We start from the raw sequence: 12,945 nt of genomic DNA, 5'->3' as shown, positions 1-12,945 counted from the left end.
AGCACGAAATGTCAATATATGAATTGTTTCATTATTCGTTATTTCCGGGTCTTTTCATTGCATTCACTTACAACAAGAAACAACCACCAGCGTTTGGTGCAGCACCTGCATTTTGGTGTATTCTTCTTTCTTTCCTTGGTCTTTTGTTCTGTCATATTCCTAATAACTTATCCAATTACAACGTATTAACCGCTAATGCACCTTTCTTTTATCAAATCTCAGGGACATGGTCTAATCATGAAGGTAGTATTTTATTATGGTGTCGGATCCCAAGTTTTTATGGATTCCTTCTTTGTTACCGGGGTCGATCCCAAAGCCATAATGTCTCAAAACGAGGAGGCCGTAGAGAAAGTCTTCTTTTTTCCTTTGTCTTAAACTTCGTGAAGAACTCCATTCTATCTCTTCCTCGTTACGAACAAAAAAGTAGAGTTCTTCACGAACCCCAGTTGTACACTCTCTTCGTTCTACGAACTCTTGTTGATTCTGAACTTTGTTCGCGAAGGAACCGGACTTTTGACGGGCCAGTTATTTTTGACGCGCCGCTTTACCCTGAAAGGAAAATGAGCTTTGCTCTTCTGGGCGCTAGGCGCTCTCGTGGTTCGCGAGAAGGAAAAAGGACTCATCCTTTGTTGCATCTGGCACGAGATGATAAAGAGAGAGCTTCGTCTATCAATGAACAGCGGATTGACGGAGCTCTTGGCATTGCTTTCTTTTTCTTTCCTTTCCTATCAGCGAGTTCCGATCCTTTTGTTCGAAATTTCTTCGTTCGTACCGAACCGCTTGCAGAATCAAATCCTGTTCCACAAGATCCTATATCAGCTATACATCCTCCTTGCATTTATGCCGGAGACGTCGCCAGTGCTATGGGCTTTGGCTTATGTAGATCAAAAATGATGAATGGGATTGTGGCACTCCACTCGCCGCCAATGCGGAAGGATGTCGCCGAAAAGAATGGAACGCTGCTTTGCTCTGCTGGATGCGTCGGATCCCGTATAACAAGCGAGCTCTTTACCCTTAAATTCAAACATGTGGGCGCCAAATGCTATCCTGCTCTATTGTTGCGTAGCAAAAGAAGCCTGCTCATGCTGCTTCGACGGCGCTTTTTCGCCTTCTCTTCGCTCTGGACAAGAGCGCTAGTGGACACGGGGAGGGAGCGGGCGAAGCGTTTCTTTCGTAATGGAAAGACAAAGACCACTACTTTGCCTCTTTGTTGGACCGCCGGCGCGAACACAGTGGTCTCTGACCAGGACCAGGAACCAATTCGAATTTGGATCTTGACATGTCGGTGCTTTTTAACCGTAGGCATCTTGCCAGGAAGTTGGTGGGCTCATCATGAATTAGGTCGGGGTGGCTGGTGGTTTCGGGATCCCGTAGAAAATGCTTCTTTTATGCCTCGGGTATTAGCCACAGCTCGTATTCATTCAGTAATTTTACCCCTTCTTCATTCTTGGACTTTGCTTCTTAATATTGTGACTTTTCTATGCTGTGTCTTAGGAACCTTTTCAATACGGTCCGGATTGCTAGCTCCCGTTCATAGTTTTGCTACAGATGATACACGAGGAATCTTTTTATGGCGGTTCTTCCTTCTAATGACCGGCATATCTATGATTCTTTTCTCTCAGATGAAGCAGCAGGCATCGGTCCGTAGAACCTATAAAAAAGAGATGGTTGTAGCGCGAAGTACTCTTGTGCACTTACGTCACTTGGCTCGCGCGCAACCTCACCCCCTTATGTTATGGAAGAATTGAGCTTATTGCTGGGCTGGTTATTCAGAGCCAACAATTGGCTGCCAGATTTCGTCCCGCAACTAGAAGAAGATCACTTCGGGGATCACTGCGGCGTGACTGAATGTAGAGCAGTCCGCTCTTACAGCCTTTGATCAGTAGATTATTTAGAACTTCGGAAGATGGTCAAGGTAGCTTACTTCCAAGCCACTGCACCAGATGCGCATGGAGTCTACGTAGTCGGCCCAGAATTTTTCTTCGTTCTCCACTAGGCGAACCCGCCGGGTTAGCTCAACGTAAAGAAAGCTCATTAGGTCAAAACTAAGGGAGTACTTACTAATAGCGAAAGGCTAACATCTCTCCGCCTTTCTTAATAGAAGAGTAGCGAACATCTGATAACTTCGTGCTGTAAGACGACAGGTTGGTAATGAAAGGCAATGTACTAAGAAAGCGCAACTCTATTAGCCCTTTATATGATATGGAAAAATCTGGAATAAGAAGAATCATCCTATAATTCTTCGTATCTCAAAAGTATCCTCCTCCCTCTGGTCCATTACCTTTCCAAAAAGTCTTGGGCCAAAGCTTTATCACCGTGCCCGCTTCTAGTAGCTAGTAGGTCTTCCCGGATCGGATAAGGCTTCGATAAAGAAGTGAATCAGTCCGAAATGCTATGGATAGATAGTTTGAGCCAATATCGATCCGATCGGGAATGAGAGTACCTGACCTCTTGCCTATTCAGCAGTATTTTTTATACCGCCGCACTCTTTATAGTCGCGACTGTTGTCATGAAAAAAAATAGATTTTCTGTCAAAGAATCATGCTTAACACAGCCTATAGCGTAAAGGCATTCGAACCGCGTCTAAACTAAATTAAATTAAGGGTAAGGCCCGTATTATCTCTTCTGTAGATACGCTATCCTTTCTGGCTATGGTATGGGGGAAAGGAAGTGATATCTACAGATTGATTTGATATTAGATGAGCGATCGTACTATGATCGTTCGGAAGACATGGCCCCGCGCGCTACACACAAGAATGAATTGTTATGCGATCGGTAAACTATTTCTGCAGGCAGCCTATCAAATCAAATCGGATCTGATCGTAGCTTCGAGTTCAGGTGCCGTACCGCGGCCGGACCAGAAAGGAGGGGGACAGCGAACCTCCTGCCAAGAGGCAAAGGTTGCTTGCTAACTCTCAGCCACTTGTTAGAAAGACGTGCAGCTTGATTGTCGAGGAGAAAGAAGGAAAAAAAAAGAAGGCAGCCAGGCTGTTCGATTTCATTTCCTCCTTTGGTAAGGATTGGCTTTAAGTGATAGGGGATGTGATTGGAATTCGTCTTTGTATCATCGAGACACCCGAAGGGCCGGCCATATGTACCTCGGGAGACTCGGCCCATTCAAATCAAAATAGAACGAGCACCTACGACTAAGAAGAATAGAATGTCGACCACAGGGTAAGATGATCTTACGAGGGCGAGTGACTGGTAAAGTCATTAAATTTTATCAACATGGCTGCAAGTGGACTAAGTTTATGTGTTTAAACTGACTACGACCAAAGTCGTGGCTACTTCAATAAAAAAAGGGCGATCCCCTATTCAAACCGAAAAAGTACCTCACATCACTTACGAAGAAGTAGTTGGAGCTGGGAACTAGGAGAGTTTGCTTTTGTTTTCTCTTTCTAAGAGCGGTCTGATCAAATAAAGGATCAGACCCCTCCTCGTGTTCAAACTAGTCATTAATGGTCGGCTTAATTGGTATCCTTTCGGTATGCCTTGCGAACACTTTCTTTTTTAGTCTTTCATCTTCTCTAGAGAAGCGAAACTCGAACGGATAGAGCGGATGGTCCAACTACATAACTTTTTCTTTTTCATTACTTCCATGGTCGTGCCTTGTGGCACGGCAGCACCCGTACTATTGAAATGGTTCGTCAGTAGAGATGTTCCCACAGGTGCCCCTTTTTCCAATGGTACTTTAATTCCTATTCTTATTCCTTCATTCCTTCTTTTGGTTTATCTACATTCCAGGAAATTCATACGCTCTATGGACGGAGTAAAAAGTGGAGTCTTGGTCAGAGCAAGTTGCCCTATTTTATTACCAGACATAATTGGGAGAAGCTCATCCGAAACTAGAGCTAGAAACGCCTTATTTCTTTTCGTTCCCATTCTTCATTTTCTTCTTCTCGAATTCAAGGGGGACTTACCCTATTTAGAATCTTTTTGCGGTGTGCTCCGTTTACTATTCTTTCGTACTTTCTTCTCTTTACCACGCGATAGGTCAGCGAAGCGTGAGCGGGCGCGGAGAAGAAAAGGCCAAACACTTCGGCCTAACGGGAATGAGCAACGACGAAATGAAAAGAAAAAGTGCCCCGGGCGCCCCCATTTAGAAAGAAGGGTCGAAGGGTTTGGGCCTGTAGCTTTCCCCGTCCCCCCTTCGTCGGGTGGTGCTTGCATGGGGGGTGTGCTACCTGAAATCGGGCTTGAAGCCCCCGCCTTACCAACGAGCCGACAGCTGATGGCTGTTGGTCGCGACTACTACCAAAAAGTGAACATGAAGATGAATATTTCACATGGGGGAGTGTGCATCTTTATGTTGGGTGTTCTTCTGTCGTGCGACCCGGCGGCTTATGTGCGACCTGTGGCCCACGCCTCCTATTTGTTCAGGGCGGGCGGCGTGAACTCTGATTCGATCCGGGTATTCAATCCCGCCGCTGAGGTGCTCAGTTGAATCCTTAACCTTGATAGGAAGATGGCTTATTCAATAATTCGTGCATAAGGGTAAGGAACTTTGGATGAACTAATGCGAATGGGTGTAAGCTTCGCTGCTCGAAAACACCCAGTGCTGACCACACTGAGAGACGCGAACGCGCAGGTAACGCCAGTTGGCGAAGTGGCGTTAAGCATCCCTAGCGGTACGAAAAGAGAGGTCGTGATGATATCATCTACGTCCGTACCGCTCCTCGTGGAGTAGATCCCGCATCCAACTAAGTCTTTGACCAGGGAACGGGATAATTCCCACTACCGCTGGCAGGCCAGCCGGGCCGTGAGCGCGGTGGGAACGGGCTTCCCAAAAAGCCAGCCCCGGCCGGGGTCAGCATAGAATGAAGGGGACGGCCCTAATGTTGTGTTGGCTTTGCCAACTTCTTGGGTTGCGGGCGGAAAAAGCGGACGTGGGGACTCGGGTCGGAGCGCAGCGTAACTAAAAGAGCCATTCCATTTAGGACGAGACAGAATGGGCGGGCACGAGCGGTCTAGTGTCCGAGCCGATTGATCAGACGACTACTTAACTTATTAGATTAGTATTAGCTGCCTATCCCGGAATGGAATGGGATAGAAAGAACGCGAAGCGCTAGCGCTATAGGGTAGGTTTTGGGGGGGAGAAGCTTGTGAAGAAGCAAGCTTCTCCCCGCCCCGACCGACAGCTGCTGGGTCTCCTCATCTCTTCTTAACTTCCCCCGGTCTTCGGCCTGAGCTGTATGAGGCAGAAACTCGTCTCACGTACGGTTCGAAGGCCGAGCCCCACCCCAGCAGTAATGGTGCGGCTTAGGTCAACTAACACAAAGAAGATACAGTTCACTCAACGATTGCCTTTGGGTTCCGAACTCCATATGGGGAAGGAACGTTGTTGTTTGCGGGGTCTCGATCATTTACATGGACCCACTTTTCATTCCATTTGTGGGAATTTGATGATCTATAAACCGTCCTTAACGAACGATCGGCTCATCTTTGAGCATGATGAATCACTTCGTGCCGACCTGTTGTCAATAAACTTTTGGGCCTCATATGAGAATGGAAAACTGGAGCATTTTCTGCATCGGTGGATGAAGAATCGCGAACATCCAAATTTCTGGTTAAGCATGTTCCCAGAAAAAAGATACTTTCGAGAAACAACGAGCACGACTGAAGTGGCTATCCATACAAATCCATTTACGGATCTATATGCTTCGATTGGAACTGGAAGTTCAAGAACAGGCGGCTGGTATACTACCATAATGAAACTGCCTTTTCTTTTTTTTATTCGGATAGGATTTCTGTTGGCTTCGTTGGGAGGCTCGCGTAGTTTGTTACGTCAACTCCAAAAGGAGAAATTGCGTTGGAATTGAGAAAGTTACGTAAAGTTCATAATTGTATAAAAGGAGTCAAAGTAGTGACTGCAGCGCATCGAGGCATTTTGCCCGCATCTTCGCTATGTATACTAGTTCAAGTGATTATCCATTTGAATTATGGCTTGGTCTCAGAGATCCTACATAACCGCTGCTAGGAGTTAGCACGAATCAACTGTGGGGACTTGCCTAAACTGGATTGGATCAATATAATATTCAACATATGGCACTGCCTCAAAGGCCTTACCATACCACTTAGCTCAAGCCAGTCTAAGTGATTGGCTGAATACCGAGAATAGAGTCTCCTCTTGGGGTTTCTCCCGGATGGGGTACTACACTGTAGCGTCGGCTGTTGCTTTGGAATGGAGAACTAATCAATCGAGGAATCGGAATCCTACCTCTTGCGAGTTGACCTCCGTCAGTGACTGTTCACTTTAAAGCGGGAGAAGTCGTAATTAGTTGGTGTACAATTTCAATAAAAACAAAAAAAAACTATTGAATGCGAAGGGGGAAATGGGATATCTTTCAATCAAAGCTATTCCTTTAGCTTGGCGTTTAGCTACTAAGCTATGCGGGTCATCAGCAATAGACTGCATTAGTGAAGGAAATATAGCATCAAAGGGCGCTTATCCTGCTAATCGTGGGTCTTGGTAAGTACCTGACAGACTGAAGGCTTGGAACTTAACTCAATGCTGGGTTGACTGCAGGGAAGCTTTACTTAAGTGGATTCGGCCCTACCTTGGCTACGAACCTATTCTCGCTAAGAGCTAAGAACTAGGCATTTCAAAGCAATTACCTTCTTAGCTTACAGAATCTCTTGAAAAAAGAAAGTCTAGCTACATGCTTAACGCCGGAAATTATGACCTTGGTTGGTGATATTCGACCAAGACGAGGCCTATATCTGAGAGCTTGAACTGGGCTTGGATGAAAGAGTAGCAGAGTCAATTCCTGAAGCTGGTAAAAGGCACTTATACTCCATGATATGGCACTGATTGCAGATGGACATTCAATTGGATCTTTCTCTTTCCTTAATTTCTTTATCTTTCGGGGGCCTTCTTCATCTATGCCCTCAATAGCAATAGTCAGGCTTTTACTTGAGTTGTTGGGAAGTGTGGTGGGGTAAGAGCATCTGTCGATTCCTTCCGGGCTATATAGGGAGTGATTTCCGTTCTTGAGTGAATTCAGATGTCACTCTCTTTTCTTTCAATGGTATCCTTCTTTATCCGAGCAGAAGATCGCCTCCTCTCTTCTTTGGCCTACTGGCCTACTTAAATGAAAGGCCTTGTGCGAGCACAGCAGCTTGACTGAGGCTGGCTTAGTAAAAAAGGGAATAGGATAGGACTTGTTCACCGTAAGTGGGAGATTCTTGGGTGAGTGTTAGCGAAAGGCCTTCCAGACAACTCTTTCCGCTTAGGACAACCTTTACCCTTCTTAACCTATTTAACAGCAATCTATAAGTTGAGTAGAAGAAAGAGGGGTTTTGATGGGTAGGCTTGTTGTGCTTTGGCCCTTCTGCGGGCTTTCATCGAGGAAAGAGCAAGACCAAGTCTTCACATTTGTAGGACTTTCTTTGATGGTTCATGTAGGCTGGGGTCTTTCATTCGGGCCCTATTGGGGCACCCTGTGGGCCAATGCGTATAAGCTTGGGCTTTCTTAACGCGGCTCATTTGTTGACGACTCAGTACATGGATGTCACGAGTCTATTGGCATAGAATATGGAATCTTTTCCACGTAAGCTGGTTGTACAAAGTTTGTTTGTTCATACAGGCAGTGTGATTTGGGGAGATTTTCTTTGCTCCGCAAGGTAGCCAGAGCCAGCCAGTTTTTCATTAAACAGGCATGATAGTTTTCAACTGCAGAAAAGTAGTGCGGAGAACTAGTCAGAATTGTGCCTGCCATGCAATTCGTACTGCATGGCGATATTACTCTACCACTCTATAAATGGAGGCTCGATAAGTGTCTTCACTTCATCAAATTCAAATCAAAGAAATTGAGTACTAGCACGTATAGCATCTTTTTTTCACAGTAGCAGGATCGCTATAACTCACTCCATTGAGTTCGTCGCCTATAACTCCACTTAACTCATGAAGACGTTGTGCTCGGGCCTCTCTTGGGGGAGTCCCTTCTCTCCTCCACCCCCTTGAACAGGCTTTCCGCGGTACCAAGCTCACTTCATTAAGTCTTTCTTTAATAAATATAGGAGTGTTTATCGCTACTACCAACTACAGCAACTGAAAAAAGGAGCTAACCGACTAACACTAACAGTTATCCGAAAGACGGTTATGCAAGCCGGACTTAACGACAGATCTGTTTTCTAGTTTCTTTATTTTATCTAAAAACCGCTCTTGCTCGACTGGAAGGTATCCTCAAACCCCCGCTATGTGCGCTTAGAAGCTGAACTCCTTTTTGGCGTTCCTCCTACTTTTCCAGTTGCCAGGGCGGGTAAGGTTCGGTTGCGAGCCAAGAAAGAAGATGTGAATGCCTGCCTGCTTGACTGCCCTTTGTGTATTCATTCGTCCCGAAAACGAAAAAGAATATTGGCATGTGTTAAGCATTTCGTTTAGAGAAAGAGGGGTGCCTTCTAGCCCTTTGCCCGTTGAATGAACCTTTTCGTGGTGAATGAATAGTCGTGCTATCCAGGAATGGAATTGATGGTCGAGCCGGATGATAGTCTATCTTGGTTCAAGGCAGATTTTCGTTTGAATGCCTCTATCTATTTTCGCTCTCCTTGCCATTCGAGTAGCTTCACGCCCTCGATGATCGCTTTTTTAACAGATTTTTGATTTCTTTTTTTTGTCTAATTCTTCCCTAGAGAAAGGGCTCTTGTCGCGATTGACTCACTAGTAAGGATACGCACGATTTTTACTTTGACAGAAGGAGCACCTGGTTCAGCACGAACTAAAGGCAGCCGAGTTCTTCCTTTCCTCATGACCAACTGCCTTAATGCGCAACAGCAACAGCTATAGTTGCTATTCTCTTGCCAAATAATCCTTGCCCCTAACGGCAATCTTTCTCATCAGCGGCTAGAGAAGAACATCCTTGCTTACCAGAGCTTCCTAGCTACCTTAACTATAGGAAGAAAACCCTCGTTAGGACGGCAGCCAGAAGGACAGGCCTTTGACTTTCTTACTTCGGATACCGGATACCCATTTCCCTTAACCTTGGACGAAAGCGCCCCGATTGACATCAATTCATGAATCATGAACTGCCTTGAACGTAGCATTTATAGGCTAGGGCCTTGAACTCAGAGATAACAACCCCTAGGATCTGAGGATACCCGAAAACCTAGACCTCAATAAAGACCTGCTTAGACGCCTCTTACCCAGACCCTTTTTTCTTTTAGTAAGGAACTTGCTTTACGACTTAAGGTCTCTGTCTCTGGCAACGGAGACTTGCGCCTAAGGGGTTTGAGAGAGACTTTTCGCGCTGACCCTACTTCCGATACAACCGGAGAGACTTCCTAGATTGACAAGTCAAAATAGGATAAGCAGAAGGACTACCGCAATCAGAAAAAAGAGAAGGCAAGCAAAGCAGAAGTAGTTCGCAACAGCAACTATCGATTAGTCAACAACCGGGACAACAGAAACTGCTGCTAGATTCTTTAAGAAGCGGGAACCAACAAAGCTGCATTGACCAAGAATCAGAACTGGGGGAAGCACGCCGCCAAGGCTTGACTGACGTGGAACTGCTACAATATGGAACCGCCAAAGGTCAAAGCTAGACTGTCCCCGAAAAACGTGGTAAAACGCTCAACTGTCAATTAATTGGAAATATCCGTCTCCGAATAGAAGTGAATTTGAAGCAAAAATCACTGGTTCGAAGAGCTGAGTTGCAAGACTAAGGAAATTGAAACTTTTTAATATCACCGGAGTTGTGAACGAAGGAGGAAGGAGTCTTTGCAGCAAGACTTCAGTCAAGGAAAAAACCGACGTGTAAGAAGAAAGTGGCGTAGACAAGGAATCGGCTTAACTGCATTAGGGGTCTCATTCCTTTCCATATCTTATATCATATAGTTGAGTGGAGCTCCGAGATTATGAGAGTGGATCGGATCCCTTTCTTCAAGAAGAGGCTTTGGCCTTAACTACTTCTCTTTACGACGTAAAGGAAAGACCTCTCTTCTATACTAGTTCCTATGGTATAAATGTGGGAGTACTTTTTTTTATAGGCTAAAAAAGGCTAAGGAAAAAAAGAAGGAGTGCAGGATGTGTCTCCGGACATAGAAAGTAGGCAATCACTTTCCCTTCGTTAGGGGTCTAGGTTTCAGTTGTAGTTTTCTGGTATCGACACAGACAGTGGTAAATCTCTATACGATTGAAGTCAGTGTGCAAGACATAGTCTAGTTTTTACTTTGAGTTCCTCTTTTAATAAATAACTAAGCATTCCACAGTCGGATATCAATAATCACTTACCCCGCCTTAGGAGAGTGAGGGGTGAAAGGACTCAAATAGAGCTTAGACATTAGGCATGAGAATAGGACTATGCATATTCACTCACATCCGTTGATTGCGGTGCGCCATAGACCAAGCTTTAAAGGATGGTAGATGTGAAGGCTAAGTGCACCTGAGCTAGAAGCATTACACCACCATCACCACTCGTGGTTCACGTCTTTCGAAGAACTATCGCTCTGGCGAATTCCAAGTAAGATACGAATGAATCCCAGGGCACAATGGAATGAGAAGGGTTGGAACTATACTGATTGGCAGTAATGCAAAAGATATAAAAAAAAGAATGGGTAGAATGCGGATTTGGTGGTACTTGAATTGATACTCATCATGCGAATTGGAGAGCATGCCCCTAAGGGTACTCCCTTATTAGAAGTTATTTAAAGATGTCAACATCCATTTTTGATTCAACAGCGGAAAAACATCAAACAATTCATGCTTACTACAGGTTCTATTTGGCTTGTCGAAATACAGATTAATCAACAGACCTCGATTGTCTACCTATCGCCATGCCTTAACCCATCCTAATCGGAGAGTTGAATTTGTAATAGATTCTTCCTTGATTTAAGGCTGGTAAATTCCCAGATCCATAGCAAACATATCATGCTTAACACATCCTAATGTGAAGGTATGACCATCCTAGTGGTTACTAAAATAAAGCTAGATCACAAGGTTCATCTGCAGATATTTTCTAAAGATACAAATATCAAGGAAAATGCGTAGGATGCCCGCTATGGTATTTCCATTCCTGGCGATTAGCCGAGTTGGAAGACCAGAAAAAGCGGAATAGAGGGTTTGGGCATCCATCTTCCTTTCTTTCGAAGAGGCTAATGCCTTGTCGGCGTAGACGGAACGAGGACATTCTGCCCGAGTCCTTCTTGAACAAGAGTTCTACGATAAAATCGAAAAAGGGTTGGATTACCTTAGCAGGAATTCTCTGGTATCCTCCACTGCACGCTTAATGCAGAAAGGGCTGGCTCTCTTTAAAAGGAAGGAGGACTTCAAGTCAGTAATATTCCTCCTCAAAACCCTTTCCCCTTAGCCCCTCCGGAATTCCCTTTTAAGAAGGTGGTCAAGCTACCGTAGATGAACTTAGGGAAGTCAATCTATGGGCGGACCCTAACCCTAGACCAACTTTCTAAGCGCTTCCCTTAAGGGAGACGAAGCACGAAGGTAAAGAGCCCGAATGAGTATAGTGACGTCTTTGCTTGGACATAGTTTGAGATGCCTACAAACTTGCTGGATACGACTCCCTGTAAAATGAGGTCTATTGCCCAGAGAAATTCTTTTTTAAGAAGATTTCTGAGAGGGACTAAAGAAAAGAGGATAGGACTTTTTACAGTCAGTAAAATGCAGTTAGCGAAGCACGCGCTAAGACAGTAAAAGAATAAAAGAGGAACACACCCTTTTCGCTGGCTGATCTAGTTCTATTTAAAAGCTTGGGTGCTTATCTTGGAGCGGGAAGAAAGCGTTCGAACGAGTATACTTACAAAAAGGTTCCGTACTTCTTCCTATCCCTAGAGCTTTTCCGTCGCTTGAATTGAACATTAACCATCTCCTGACTCCTTTTCTTGTCCCCTACAGAGGCTAAGCGGTCGGGTCATGGATCTTGCACTTCACTTGAATAGTGCTTTTTGAAATGGTAAAGAACCAAGCTGACCTACCTCTATCACTAAAGTATACCCTAAGATGTAAAAAATCTTCGGGTACTAAAAAGTATTGAGGTTCCGGCTGAGTTCTTGGCTATTTCCCCCGCCCTACCAGCTTCACCAACAATTACTGTATTTGGCTTCGACCTGTTCTCGATTCAGCTTCCCAGGAAATGCTTCTATTCTTATGCAAGACTGCTTCCTCTGCTCTGATCTTGGCTCAACAAATCCGGCCGTGGAACTTGCTTTCATGAGGTAAGGAGCGGCTACGTCAATGTCCCTGTGGAAGCTAGAACTCTAAGGAAGATTTTTTCTCGGCAGAGAAGAGGGGACAAGCTCTATGCTTAGCCTACCTCGTAATAAGAACCCTCAAAAACAAATAAGGGAAACGGATAACTTTCTTTACGCTAATAGCTAATATAGAGAGGCGCAAAGGACAGATATGCCAATTTTGCAGAAGAAGAAAGTTTCATTGCCTCTATCCATGAATTTGAAATAAGCTAATAAGCTCTTTCTCGATTCGCCGCATTTATATCTCTTACTATCAAAAAGAAGACTAGCTTTCCGGTATCTTCACTAACTCGATTCAAGAGCGACTCCCAGACAGATAAAAAGATTTCATCTTTCTATCCGATATTAATACATTGAATTCGAGATGCAAATTGAATAGGAATGAACCCATAGAGTGGTGAACAAATTCATAGCTGCCGCTTTCTTTCATTTCATAAGGGAATCCAATTTCCCAACCCAAGTAGATTTTATTTAGAACATCTTGCCAGTACGCAAGAAGAACAGAACAGACAAGTACGAGTGTGTGTCGACTTCAGAGACCTAAATGCAGCTTGCCCTAAAGATGACTTCCCATTACCAATAAGCGAACTCATAATTGACGGCAACAGTGCCTTTTGAAGCCATATCATTCATGGACGTTGCTAAGATCCTTCCATTTAGCAGCACCTTAGGATGGCATAGCCTTAAAGTTAAGGGCGAGGTTCAAACGAGGAAAGGCCCACGGTGGATACCTAGGCACCCAGA

At 44.8% G+C, this 12,945-nt stretch overlaps 2 protein-coding genes across 2 annotated transcripts; one reads left to right on the top strand and one right to left on the bottom strand.

Annotated features, from left to right (window-relative positions):
- Positions 1-619: 619 nt before the first annotated feature.
- Positions 620-838, bottom strand: LOC110703548. Its single transcript, XM_021881344.1, has one exon. It carries the CDS (start codon positions 836-838, stop codon positions 620-622), a length of 219 nt encoding a protein of 72 aa, XP_021737036.1.
- Positions 839-3,460: 2,622 nt separating this feature from the next.
- LOC110703538 (cytochrome c biogenesis CcmF C-terminal-like mitochondrial protein) lies at positions 3,461-12,945 on the top strand. The gene is made up of 2 exons (XM_021881333.1): positions 3,461-4,325; positions 5,269-12,945. The coding sequence occupies exons 1-2, from the start codon at positions 3,560-3,562 to the stop codon at positions 5,817-5,819; spliced, it is 1,317 nt and encodes a 438-aa protein (XP_021737025.1). The 5' UTR covers positions 3,461-3,559; the 3' UTR covers positions 5,820-12,945.

This window comes from Chenopodium quinoa, unplaced genomic scaffold, assembly GCF_001683475.1.
Source record: "Chenopodium quinoa cultivar QQ74 unplaced genomic scaffold, ASM168347v1, whole genome shotgun sequence".
Lineage (NCBI taxonomy): Eukaryota > Viridiplantae > Streptophyta > Magnoliopsida > Caryophyllales > Amaranthaceae > Chenopodium > Chenopodium quinoa.
The sequence above is the reverse complement of the archived record's forward strand: the minus strand, read 5'-3'. Positions and strand labels throughout refer to the sequence as shown.

Coding starts and splice junctions, on each gene's coding strand:
- LOC110703548 (XM_021881344.1), bottom strand. CDS start 838: ATGCAAGGAGGATGTATAGCTGATATAGGATCTTGTGGAACAGGATTT.
- LOC110703538 (XM_021881333.1), top strand. CDS start 3,560: ATGGTCCAACTACATAACTTTTTCTTTTTCATTACTTCCATGGTCGTG. Junction 4,326..5,268: donor TATGTTGGGTGTTCTTCTGT/CGTGCGACCCGG, acceptor GGCTTAGGTCAA/CTAACACAAAGAAGATACAG.